Source organism: Oncorhynchus nerka, linkage group LG24 (genome assembly GCF_034236695.1).
Source record: "Oncorhynchus nerka isolate Pitt River linkage group LG24, Oner_Uvic_2.0, whole genome shotgun sequence".
Lineage (NCBI taxonomy): Eukaryota > Metazoa > Chordata > Actinopteri > Salmoniformes > Salmonidae > Oncorhynchus > Oncorhynchus nerka.
Window position 1 is genome coordinate 52702824 of NC_088419.1, and position 13629 is coordinate 52716452.

The following is a 13629-nucleotide window of genomic DNA, read 5'->3' on the forward strand; positions in this document are numbered from 1 at the left end:
TACATGGCTCGTTCAATAACCAATCAGTTCACCTTCCAGCAAAATATTCTGTTCAACAAGTGATATGCTTTGTGGAGGCTGGGATGGACTATGCATGGCTCTTTCAATAACCAATCAGTGCAATTTCCAGCAAAATATTCTGTACAACAAAAGTGATATGCATGTGCAAATGTTTTTATTATGTAAATTACAGTAAAGCAAATTTGCAACCTTTTCCTTTTAGAAATTGTGTTATAGTAACCTGCCTATGTGTTACAATTTTTTTTCTCAGGTCTTGCACCTTTCCTTACTGTTCTGGGTGCTGTCTGACACACACCCTACCTAAAAGATAGTAACTCGCTTGCTCGTTACTGCCAGGCTCCAGCTACACCGAGGAAATACAACAATATTATTATAGAAACAGCTGAAGATTGATGGCATTTTATCGGAAATTGTAAGTATATTCTGCCGGCGGGACTACATTAGCTATAAACAGCTAACGTTGGCTAGCTAAGGTTTATGTTCGACATGTTTTATTTTTGCGGCAAATTTACGTCTAGCTATGCTAGCAGCTAAGCTAACGTTAGCTAATTAACCGGGCTAGCCGTCCAATCTAGCTGTCGAGCTAGATATTGTTCATGGTTTATTGAGGACCTTAGGTGCATGAAGTAGATTAAAAAATATTAATTTGTAATTGTGATTACTAGCTAGCTACTTGACTGGTTGGCCGTGTCAATACGTTAACGTTAGCTTGCTCGTAACTTAGCTACGTTAGTTAGCTATCCTAGCTAACGTTTACATGTGTCCACTGAATTTGCATTACTACCTTACCCTTATAGCAAGTTCTCTGTAGCTAGTATTTCTGCTAAAGCTAACTAGATCGAACGGGCTAGATAGACACAGCGTTCTAACTAGTCAAATAGATAGGTTATATGGGCTTTTGCCAAATGTTGCGATGGGTACCTTTTTTAGCTAGCTAGTAACGTTAACTAGCCTAATTTGAAGTAACTCAGTAGCTAGCTAGCTACTCTTGCATTGTTTCCATTGCACCGTAGTGATATATTTGCTTGCTATGTTTAAATGCTTTTAACTAATACATTTTCAGAGGCCTAACAACTTAACAACATTTGATCTTACTGCTGTGAAAGTGGAAAACAGAGGAAGTGCCCATGCTATTCAAACTGAGTTCCCAGGTTGTAGTATTCAAATATCCAACAGCATAACAAGAGTGAACAGTGAAACAAAACAAAAATGCAACTACTTGTTACTTATAGTGCTTTTTACATATTCAGGAAAAATGGTGGCTTTGATGATAAAATTGTAAAATGCATCACAGATACTGGTCTGGATTGAATTGATTTAGTGTAGGGTAATTAATAGGCCTGTGAGTAGTGGTTGTGTAAGACTATATGCAGTTCCTTATTGTTAGCTATTATGAGTCATGGTAAAAAAAATGTTTTGGTAGCTGTGAGTGTTTGCATCTGCATCCTCATCATGACTGTATGTCTGCAGTGGCCACAGTTTCCACTATGATTTAGGCCTAGGCCTTACTTGACTTTGTTTGGGACTGATAGAATACAGTTAGCCAGATAGCAAATCACTAGTTCCTGTCTAGTTGAAATAGGCTATAAAGGGAACGTTATAAAGGGACCAGCAATTAGGATAGCTAGTGAACATTAATCTGTGAGTGTCACATCATGATTTATATGGCATTTGGAACATGCACAATTGCGTAAGTTAGATGTGAGTAAAAGGGTCTGGCCTAAATACTGTGTGAAATGTAACCACACAGTATGTAGGCCAGGCTATAATAGCCAGACGGTCAGGGGGAGTTGGGTGTAAATTTAGTCATGTAATTGTAACCTCACTTTGGTGAAGGAGTCATAGCTAAGACAGAGGCTGTATTCTGTCTAGGCTAGAAGTCACTGCAGGATGTGTCGCATCAGTCTGCGATGAGGGTGAAAGATGAAAGCGTAGACCTCAAATCTCTGATTTGAGTTCCATGTAATTCAAACTATATTGTGCCTTGTCTTACAGTAACCATATTTCCAATGTCCAATTATTATGTGAGTAAAGTCATACCAACAACGACAACAAAAGAATCACGCTCATGGTGATGGAATCAGGAAGTGCCGATGCAATTTTATAAATGTTGACAGACAATTTGTTCGTTCGACATGGTGGGATCTTTTTGTGTCGGTAAACTGAATTATGTGACAAATTGCGGTGGAAGCGATTTTCTGCGCAATTGTTGATAGAATAACCATGTTGAGGTAAATTTGCAGTCACGCAGTGCTATGTTGTGTGGCCCTCCCACTACGACTTGAAAAAGCATGCCCAGTTTATTAGGCTACAGATGCTACAAATAATAATGAACTTCACAGGGTGGTGAAAGTGCACGGTGATGAGCTTGATGCTCTTTTCCAATAAATATCCAGGGTGTTAATTTGTATGCTAGTAACATGATGATCAGTGCTTAGCTGCCAATTAACAAATACACATGATCTTGCTCTTTTCCAACTCATCATATAACCTAACCTATCCAGTGTCCACTTTATCAGCAAACTGTTGTCTAGAGGGCATACGTGAAAACCAGACTGGACAAGATTGCCATTTATTGCAACAGTTTGTGTGACAACCATCAATATAGTGAAAAATGCTATAGAAACGCATTGAATTTGTTTTTTAATGTGTACTAACTTTACGTCATCACACACAGCCTTGTATCCGCAGCAAGTCAGCTTGGTGGAAACAAACTTCTTGTGGGGAAACGTGCATATATTTGCATGATAATCTGTTGCATATAGGATGGAAACCTAACTATTGATGTCAATGGAAGATTTGTGTGGAAGTTGACCTCGGAAGGGCGGCAGGTAGCCGAGCGGTTAAGAGCGTTGGGCCAGTAACCGAAAGGTCACTGTTTTGAATCCCTAAGCCGGAAAGTTGGACAAATCTGCCGTTTGGCACTTGAGCATGGCAGTTGACCCCCAACAACAATTGCTCCCTGTGCGCCGATGATGTCGATTTAAGCCAGCCCCCCCCACACCTCTCTGATTCAGGTTGGGTTAAATGCAGAAGACACATTTCGGTTGAATGGATTCAGTTGTGCAACTGACTAGGTATCCCCTTTCCCTCAATTGCCCTATTTCAAGTAGTTGTAGTTTATGGACAAGGCTGCACTGCATTCACTTATCTATTAGGTCTTGTGTTGTTAGATCACATGCAGACATAGCCTACCTATTACACCATTTTGTTTTGTCCAGAAGCATTAAAGGAAATGACAGATGGCCTTCTGCTACTGCATTTTGAGTGGAACCAGAGCAGTCCCAGGCAGTGACCGCAATGTCGATCAGCCTTCCCAGAAACGCATAGGAATATTTATCTTCTTGGTGTAGATTAGTATATAGTTGAATTTATAAGAGGGTACTTTCCCGCTGTCTGTCAAACACTGACTGAGGAAAAGCCCCTGTTGTTCCATTGTCACCTGTTACAGCCAATTCCCAGGCTTAACACACACTCATATCCTGGGCCATTCAAATCAAATTTATTTATATAGCCCTTCGTACATCAGCTGATATCTCAAAGTGCTGTACAGAAACCCAGCCTAAAACCCCAAACAGCAAGCAATGCAGGTGTAGAAGCATGGTGGAAAGGAAAAACTCCCTAGAAAGGCCGACACCTAGAGAGGAACCAGGCTATGTGGGGTGGCCAGTCTTCTGGCTGTGCCGGGTGGAGATTATAACAGAACATGGCCAAGATGTTCATAATTGACCCGCATGGTCAAATAATAATAATCACAGGCAGAACAGTTGAAACTGGAGCAGCAGCACGACTAGGTGGACTGGGCACAGCAAGGAGTCATCATGCCCGGTAGTCCTGAGGCATGGTCCTAGGGCTCAGGTCCTCCGAGAGAGAGAGAAAGAAAGAGAGAATTAGAGAGAGCATACTTAAATTCACACAGGACACCGGATAGGACAGGAGAAGTACTCCAGATATAACAAACTGACCCTAGCCCCCCAACACATAAACTACTGGAGGCTGAGACAGGAGGGTCAGGAGACACTGTGGCCCCATCCGATGACACCTACCGGACCGGGCCAAACAGGAAGGATATAACCCCACCCGCTTTGCCAAAGCACAGCCCCCACACCACTAGAGGGATATCTTCAACCACCAACTTACCACCCTGAGACAAGGCCGAGTATAGCCCACAAAGATCTCCGCCACGGCACAACCCAAGGGAGGGCACCAACCCAGAGATTGCAACACTGTGAGAGTGTTTCCTGCTCCTATTTCATGTGGCGTATGTTGCTACATTCGCCACAGCCCTACTCTGATTGGTAACTCACCCACTGAGTACACCCCTCTGGCTATTTTCATCCTGTGAAATCCTTGTTCAGGTCGAAGACGTCGGTTGTGACTTTTTTGACACTGGCCACAAGACCAAATTATGCCTTAGTGACGGGCCGGTGGTGGCACGGGCACATATGTGAACAAAATATATAATTTGAATGTTACACACGTCCATCTTGAATCAGATACAAGGATACGATTTTGCAAATTCGAATTACTACTTTGTTAGGTTTGTTTTTGTTTCCAGGAGCATAAATCAACTGAGAACCTCTTCCTCATTGTTTTCACATGTCAGGTGAGAAAGTGGCAACACTAGGCGCATAGTGTTTCTATCTCTGCAGACTAGCTAACCAGTACCAGCATCATGGAGTAGACTATCTTATACTCTGGAAATCCGCAACAAACTAAGAAGTGATTAGCCTCTCTGTCTGTCCACTCATGTTGCAACAGATGCAGTTCCATCATATCATCCATACTTCTTGTGGTGAGTCTTTTTTTTGTTGTTGGTTGGGTTGTCTTGTTTCGGTGTGTTTGAGAGCACTGCTTGTATAAGAAAGGTTTACACAGCAGACTTTTGTATTGGCATCTATCTTGATATTCAAATAATTTCTAATGGAAAAGAAGAGTTGATACGCACTAATGGGTCACAGCAACATAGCAACAGAAGTGTTTTTTTTGTCTACAGGCTCAGACATGCTTGTGAAGTGAATCATAGTCGCCACGTGATTACATAAAGACAATGATTTATTGGAGTGAACCATTTGGTTGTTTCCTGATAGTCATGCTCACGTTGCATACGGTTTGCCTAATATTAATCATGTGAAACTCCCTTTGGTATGTGATGAGACAGTCGAAATTATGCTTCTTTCCACTCGTTACGCATCAATAATGGTATAACATCTAGCCCAGGGTTTCACTTTTGCAGCTGAAATGTGGCTATTCACTTACGGTAACCTGTTCGTACACAGCAACAAGAAGCAGTCTCTCCCCATTGAAGCCCCAAACTTCCTGTTTTCAGATGAGCGCTTTTTATTGGACAGAGGAAGGGTCTTAAAATAGCCACTAAGTAACTCATCAGCCTGCTGGCATTTAGTGAACACGACTGCTGCTGGGGGATATCCCAACGCTCCCAGACCTCAGTGAAGACAACAGGGGAGTCTCATTGACGTCCTGCTGGTTTTGTCCTTTACTGAAAGGGCAGACAGGTGAATCTGCTGCACCCTTGCTGCTTTTATCTGGCCATAGCATAGTTAGGTAGTTAAAGCAAATTTGGATGTTTTTTCTTCCCACGGGATTAATCTGTTTGCTCTTTGGGTTTGGTGAATGCAGTTGACTGTTCTTTGTCTTTTCAGGTCATACCACGTACTGAATGTTCATGATGTCTGAACATTTAGAAGAAAATTGATGGTCAGAAGAGTTTTTGATTCCAGTGGAATTTGTCACATCTTTTGCGTCACTTTGTTTTCGAAAAGAAAACGCACCCTACGTGGCAACGCACTGAAGGATCTACCTTTTTATTTGAAAGGGAAGGTGTTTTGTCGAAGCCATTGTGCTTCCCCTAGTGACCTCTGTGGGTTACAATGCCTGTACAAGCGCCGCAATGGACGGAATTCCTGCTGTGTCCCATCTGCACCCAGCTGTTCGAGGAGAGCGTCCGCAAGCCCATCAGCCTGGGCTGTGGACACACCGTCTGCAAGATGTGCCTGAACAAGCTGCACCGCAAGGCCTGCCCCTTCGACCAGACGGCCATCGCTTCCGACATCGAGCTGCTGCCTGTCAACACTGCCCTACTGCAGCTGGTGGGAGGACAGGTGAGACATAATCTAGGCTAGGTATGTGCTACTTAGATGAGATGCTAGGCAGGTACAACTCGGGTACTAATCAGGTGAGACAGGCTAGGTAGGTGCTACTCAGATGAGATGCTAGGCTAGGTACTCACTCAATGTCACGAATCATAAGATTATGAATATTGTTACTGTTGGGATAGGTCCAATGCAAATGTGGGGACAATTGCCCCCCTTATTCTCTCCCCTATTCTCCTAATGACAGTTTGTATCACTTGATGAGGTGAATGTAGGTTATGTTAATGTAGAGTGGGAACGGTACTCAATTGTTTATGCTCATACATGGACTGGTGATGACTGACAAACAAAATATCTGGTTTGGGAAATTGGTGTTCTTTCATTTATCTTGTGTAGTAGCAGTTTACCCGATTCTGGATTGGGACAGATTTATTCTGCCAGTCAATGCAATTTTCCCATTACATTTAGAGACAAAATAACTTTCACTTGTCTTTATCTTATTCTGGCTGTTGTACCTAAGTCTTAAAGGGTTCATATTTTGAGTCTTGTGGGAGAGCTACAGTGCATTCGGAAAGTATTCAGACCTTGACTTTTTCCACATTTTGTTACATTACAGCCTTATTCTAAAATGTATTAAATAGTTTTTTTCCCCTCATCAATCTACACACAATACCCCATAATGACAAAGCAAAAACAGGTTTTCATATTTTTTTTTGCAAAAACTGAACTGATATAACATTTACTTAAGTATTCAGACCCTTTACTCAGTACATTGAAGCAGCTTTGGCAGCCATTAGAGACTTGAGTCTTGGCACACCTGTATTCGGGGAGTTTCTCACATTCTTCCCTGAAGATCCTCAAAAGCTCTGGCAGGTTGGATAGGGAGCATCGCTGCACAGCTATTTTCAGGTCTCTCCAGAGATATTAGATTGGGTTCAAGTCCGGCCTCTAGCTGGGGAAACTTAAGGACATTTAGAGACTTGTCCCAAAGCCACTCCTGCGTCGTCTTTGCTGTGTGCTTAGGGTTGTTGTCCTGTTGGAAGGTGAACCTTCGCCCCAGTCAGGTCCTGAGCGCTCTGGAGCAGATTTTCATCAAGGATCTCTCTGTGCTTTGCTCCTTTCATCTTTGCATCGATCCTGACTGGTCTCCCAGTCTCTGCCGCTGAAAAACATCCCCACAGCATGATGCTGCCACCACCATGCTTCCCCGTAGGGTTGGTGCCAGGTTTCCTCCAGACGTGACGCTTGCCATTCAGGCCAAAGAGTTCAATCTTGGTTTCATCAGACCAGAGAATCTTGTTTCTCATGGTCTGAGAGTCCTTTAGGTGCCTTTTGGCAAACTCCTAGCGGGCTGTAATGTGCCATTTACTGAGGAGTAGCTTCCGTCTGCCCATTCTACCATAAAGGTCTGGATGATGGAGTGCTGCAGAGATGGTTGTCCTTCTGGAAGGTCCTCCCATCCCCACAGATAACTCTGGAGCTCTGTCAGTGACCATCTGGTTTTTGGTAACCTCCTTGACCAAGGCCCTTCTCCCCCGATTGCTCAGTTTGGCCTGGCCGCCAGCTCTAGAAAGAGTCTTAGTCGTTCCAAACTTCTTCCATTTAAGCAAGGTGGAGGCCACTATGTTTTTGGGTACCTTCAATGCTGCAGAAATGTTTTGTTACCTTTGCCCAGATCTGTGCCTCGTCACAATCCTGTCTCTTGAGCTCTACAGACAATTCCTTTGACCTCATGGCTTGGTTTTTGTTTTGCCATGCACAGTCAACTTTGGGCCCTTTTGTATAGATGTGTGTGCCTTTGCAAATCATGTCCAATCAATTGTATTTACCACAGGTGGACTCTAATCAACTTGTCGAAACAGCTCAAGAATGATCAATGGTACCAGGATGCACCTGAGCTCAATTTCGAGTCTCATAGCAAAGGATTTGAATACTTATGTAAATGAGGTATTTCTGGGGGGTTTTGGCCAAAGTTTCTAAAAACCTGTTTTGGCTTTTTCCATTATGGGCTATTGTGTGTAGATTTGAGGATTTAAAAAAAAAAAAAGAGAGAAAAAATACCTATTTCAGAATAAGGCTATAATGTAACAAAATGTGGAAAAAGTCAAGGGGTTTGAATACTTTCCGAATGCACTGTCAGTTTTTTTTCCTGTACAAATTGAAGCCGAACATTGTCAAAACCATTTATCAGTTTGCCTTTCAGGGCCACAAAAAGGTATTATCTGTCACATGCTATCTATCAGTTTCTGCATGATGATATCTGTTTGATGTATCAATATCCGTCATGCACAAACAGTCATTGAATCCCCACTGCTCATTACAATACCACTGTATCATATTTGTGAGATTTTATCAGAAATATGATACTAGCTTGCTGCTGGTTAGGCAAAAAAAACATGTGGCTGTGTTTTCATAACTCAACCAATGTTGCACATGAGGGACAATAGCTGTTTTTATTTTATTTTACCTTTATTTAACTAGGCAAGTCAGTTAAGAACAAATTCTTATTTTCAATGACGGCCTAGGAACAGTGGGTTAACTGCCTGTTCAGGGGCAGAACGACAGATTTGTACCTTGTCAGCTCGGGGATTTGAACTTGCAACCTTCCGGTTACTAGTCCAACGCTCTAACCACTAGGCTACCCTACCGCCCCAACTGTCATGAGATGTTTACTGTCCCCAGCGGTTGTTTTATTTAGCTACTGTGACGCATTCGAAGGGATACAGGAAGGACTACTGTTAGTCATAATGTCACAAAGATGAACCTCTGAGAAGGTGAGATGGCCAGAGAGACCACAATTGAGAAGGAAGGGCAAGGAGAGAGTGCACACATGAAAGGTGGGAGGCTAACATGGATCCTGAAGCAGGATGCCGTAGCGCGTGGCCGGGACTCAGCACACTGTGTGACAGCCATTCAGATTTTTAGATATCAGCCCACCGATGTTGTGGTCAGAGTTTCCTCTAGTTTTCAGTTATCGTGCTTATGGCTGTAGCTGTCATGACGATTGATCATCCGGGAATTGTCATGTAAAAAAAACTGCCGGTCTCATGGTAATTGACCGTTAAATGCTAAACGTGTTTATTTTAATTAAGCGCTTCCCAGCACAGCCTACAAGCCACTGATGCGGACCTTTTGGAACATTTTACATTCTAAAAAGTATAATGAATCCATTTCATATAGCCTACACCATCACAATAAAGCCATTATTTATGTTAGGCAGGTCTAAAGAAACATTATGATGTAAAGAAAATGTAGCCTATTTTAGAAGAACCGAATAGCAAATTCTGAGTCGTCCTTAAGTTAGGCCCTGATCTGGCTATGCCATATGGCTTTGGGCTGCACTAGTTAATTTAACAGACAATATTTGCTTATAATTCCTGTGGCATTATTTTATCTGTTTTTATAGTAAGAAGAATATAATTGAACATAGCTGAATAAAATGGAAAGTCCCCCCCACGATTTCCAAAGTAATGCGCACATGCGGCTATTCTGTGTTGAGCAGTTAACAAAGTGATCATTTGAAACATGTCCTCCCATATGCTTAATTTAGAGTTATTCATGCAACTTTAGTTGTGATACAAACCTTAGGCTCTAAGAATGTATAAGAAATAGAAACTAAGGCTACATGATGCGACTAATGATGATTTTTTTTAAAGTTCCATGAAAGGCATGCACTCTGCTCTGTTTCTTGTGCATGCTGCACACAGTTCATCAGTCTCTCATTCACAATTTGACAAGCACTTGGTAATATATTCTTAATTTAATCTTGTCTTTACACACGGCCTACTAATATACAGTTGAAGTCGGGTTGCGTGAGTATTGCGGATGCTATATAGATATGCGGGGTTCACGCCTACAAAGTTCTGATTGGCCTATTAGGAGTGGTTGAATAAGGTTTCTGCAAATAGGACACAAGGGGCGTATCCAATAGTGAGATGTCGACTGAAAGAGAGCACTTTTGTACGTGTCGTGCGCACACACACACACACACTGACCCAAAGACACGCTAAAAAGTATTACCCTTCAACTAAAACAAATACACAGGAAGAAAAGTATTACCCTTCAACTAAAACAAATACACCCTCAGCAGTTAACTGGAAAAAGTTTTACCCCTTCCCCTTTTAACGCAAATTTAGCCTTTTAGAATGGGAGTGTGTGTCTGCATGAAACTGCACTTGTTTGCAGAGAAACTGAAAGCAAACCTTTGAGCTCCAGTTCGAAGGCTGTTTGTTTGGGGTCCAGTTACTTTTCAAAAAGAGATGTAGCTAAAAAAAAAAACGTAACCTCTGTTAAAAGGGTGTGCCACCATGTTTCATAAATCAACCACCATGCTAGTTGGCTTCACTTCCTCATCGGTTGATAATAGTTCCCATAGGATGTTTAAATGAAGTGCTGGTTTGCCCTGTGTTGAAGGCACTCAGCATACTATCTCCATGTGACAAGGAAAAATACTGTGTTATTATGGCCCAAGTAGCTTTGGCAGAGGTAGTATGTGACAGATGTTATGTAACACAGAAAACACTGCCTTACTGCCAACTCCTTGCCTTTGCTACTCTCCACAGTCCTCAGTCCAGATCCTGCTCTTTGTACTCATGGGATATGAATGAATTCACTAAAAGTAGGCCTACACAATGTGTACACATTAATAGATATCTATAAATAGAAAGGGGGCTTTTGGATTTCAAAATGGGAGCAGGCACAGCCAGCAACTGCGGCTGGTTAAGGGTTTGCTGAAATTATGATCTAGAACTTTCCTGCAGCTGGGAGTGCTTGGTGGAGACCTGCATGTCATGTTGGGAGGGATGACGCACGTGTGTGTGTGTCAGAGTTCCTCTTCCTTGGCAAACCCAATGACTCAGCAAACACTGATACTCATTTGCTCCCTCGGCACTACTCTTACAGCTGCCAAACATCAGAGGTCTGATGGATTGAGGAAAGGGAGCGGGAGAGAGGGAAAGGGTGGGTGTGTGCCACACTGGCAAGTCCCGAGTCATGACCATCATTAGTAGCTGACCAAACTTGCTAACTGACGGTCACTAATGGCCTGGTACTCAGCACTCTATTGTCCCTCTTATCACTCTGACAGCAATGCAAATGCGATCAAATCAAACACTCCATGAGAGCCCTGGCATTGCGTTTCAGCGGGATAGGATCACCTGTTGTAAAACGAGAGCCAACTCCTCATAGCAGGTTGATGCATGGAATGAAATAAGTGTTCCTATAAGCCCATGTTGCACAACATTTCTATAGGTAATGTGATGCAATTGTGTGATAAAACAAATTTGATGGCCTCTATTAAAAAGAAGATTCCATCAGCTTTCTATTGGCTACGCCTACTATATTTATTTTTAAACTTTCCTAATACTAAGCACATTGCTTACAACTGGAGTAGCCTACCTGGCTGGCATGAAAACAACCCGCGAGAAAAGCATTCTCCATTCGCTATTCAAGTGCATACAGATTACATGTCTTTTTTTCCCCCTGCCCCTGTTCTGACAGGTGCATGGTAATGGCCCGTTCTAAATCAAAACTAATTTCACACATAATATTTAGTATATTTTATAGACTAGATTAAATTGAGAATGGTCTGATGGGTGAGAATATTATAATTGATGCCCAGTGTGTGGTAAGAAACAGAGTGTGCTGTTTAAATAGTTGAATGCATCACGTAGCCTAGCCCATACGCCTAGATGTTTTGATACGGTTCGTATCCCAACTAAAGTGTCCAAATAACTCTAAGCATAGCCTATAGGCCTAGAACTCCTGGGACAGAGTTGGAGAGCCCAACGCCTACAGAGCCTAGTGAAACGTGTTCTTACAAGCCCAGTCATTGCACAATCGCGTTAGAAACCAGTTTTACTGGCCACAGTTTAAAAGAGGTCTCGTGCAGCTATTGATTGCTCAGTTCTTAAATTTAAGCACATTAATCCGCTTTACAACCGGTGTAGCCTACCAGGCATATTCGTAAATTTCACCGCACGTACCCTCTATTTGCTATTCAAGAGCAAGCTACGGATGTTGTTTTTTGGGAGGGCCATTCTGAATCAATAAATAATTCCACACAGAGTTGAAGTCAGAAGTTTACATTCACCTTAGCCAAATACATTTCAACACAGTTTTTCACAATTCCTGACATTTAATCCTAGTAGATATTCCCTGTTTTAGGTCAGTTAGGATGACCACTTTATTTTAAGAATGTGAAATGTTTCATTCAGCTTTTATTTCTTTCATCACATTCCCAGTGGGTCAGAAATGTACATGAACTCAATGAGTATTTGGTAGCATAGCCTTTAAATTATTTAACTTGGGTCAAATGTTTCGGGTAGCCTTCCCCAAGCTCCCCACAATATGTTGTGTGAATTTTGGCTCATTCCTCCTGACAGAGCTGGTGTAACTGAGTCAGGTTTGTAGGCCTCCTTGCTCGCACACGCTTTTTCAGTTCTGCCCACAAATTTTCTATAGGACTGAGGTCAGGGCTTTGTGATGGCCGCTCCAATGCCTTGACTTTGTTGTCCTTATCTTCTTATGGCTGCATCCCTTGTTCTCAATTTCCGCCTGGAGACACCCTAATCTAACTGCCTGTAGCTCAGCCCCAGAGGCAAGGATATGCATATTCTTGGTATCATTTGAATGGAAACATTCTGAAGTTTGTGGAAATGTTAATTGAATGTAAGAGAATATAACAATAGATCTGATAGAAGAAAATAGAAAGAAAGAGCATACGTTTTCTGTTTTGTTGTTGTAGCATCATCTTTCACATGTACTAGAATAGCCACACAGTCAGATAGGATGCTGGGGATAATTTTGATGGATAACACAAGAGGGCAAGTGTAGTTGTGCAAAGTTTCAGACTGATAACTTCAGGAATGGGTGAGCTACATGACATTTAGCATGAAGTCACCCAGGTGTCCCACACAAGTTGCCCAAATGTACCCAAGTGGCCGAATTGGTGAAATGATATAACTATATACAACAGTGCAAATAACTATATAGAACATATCAAAAGGCAATTCTAACACACAAATGTTTTTATAAAAATGTTTTAAAAAAAAGAAATTTAAACGAGGGTTGACCCTTTGGAAGACCCTCAGTTCTCTACACAATATTTTGCTGCTGGTGCCATGTCCCATAGCAGTCTCTTTCTGCTGTAAAGCAGAGGCAAACTGAACAAGTGGTGCAGGTGATGGGGGACTTCATGCGACACAGAAAACAACGACTCCTCCATGCTGTGCCCTTTTGGCCCTGAGGCACATTCATGCCTGCAGTTATGAACTTTGGCATATGAACACCACTGGAGGCAGAGGTAGAGGGGGCAGAGGTAGAGGGGCAGAATGTGATGTAGTGGACTTCGTGCTATAGCCAGCAAGATCCTGGATGAGCAGCTCCCTGAAAGGCTAGCTGTGATACGGGGGGCTGTCCACAGCTCTTTGCCATGTCCTTCTGCAGGATGAAGGAATTCACCACAGCAATGTCAATGAAATGGTGAAACAATGTC

At 42.4% G+C, this 13629-nt stretch overlaps 1 protein-coding gene across 1 annotated transcript in view; it reads left to right on the forward strand.

Moving 5' to 3' along the window:
- The first annotated feature begins 257 nt into the window (after positions 1-257).
- Positions 258-13629, forward strand: part of LOC115108136 (roquin-1-like) — a 33642-nt gene continuing 20270 nt past the window's right edge. Inside the window, 2 exon segments of the mRNA XM_029632146.2 lie at positions 258-433; positions 5685-6143. Of these exon segments, the coding sequence (XP_029488006.2) occupies positions 5913-6143 (231 nt within the window). The 5' untranslated portion in view covers positions 258-433; positions 5685-5912.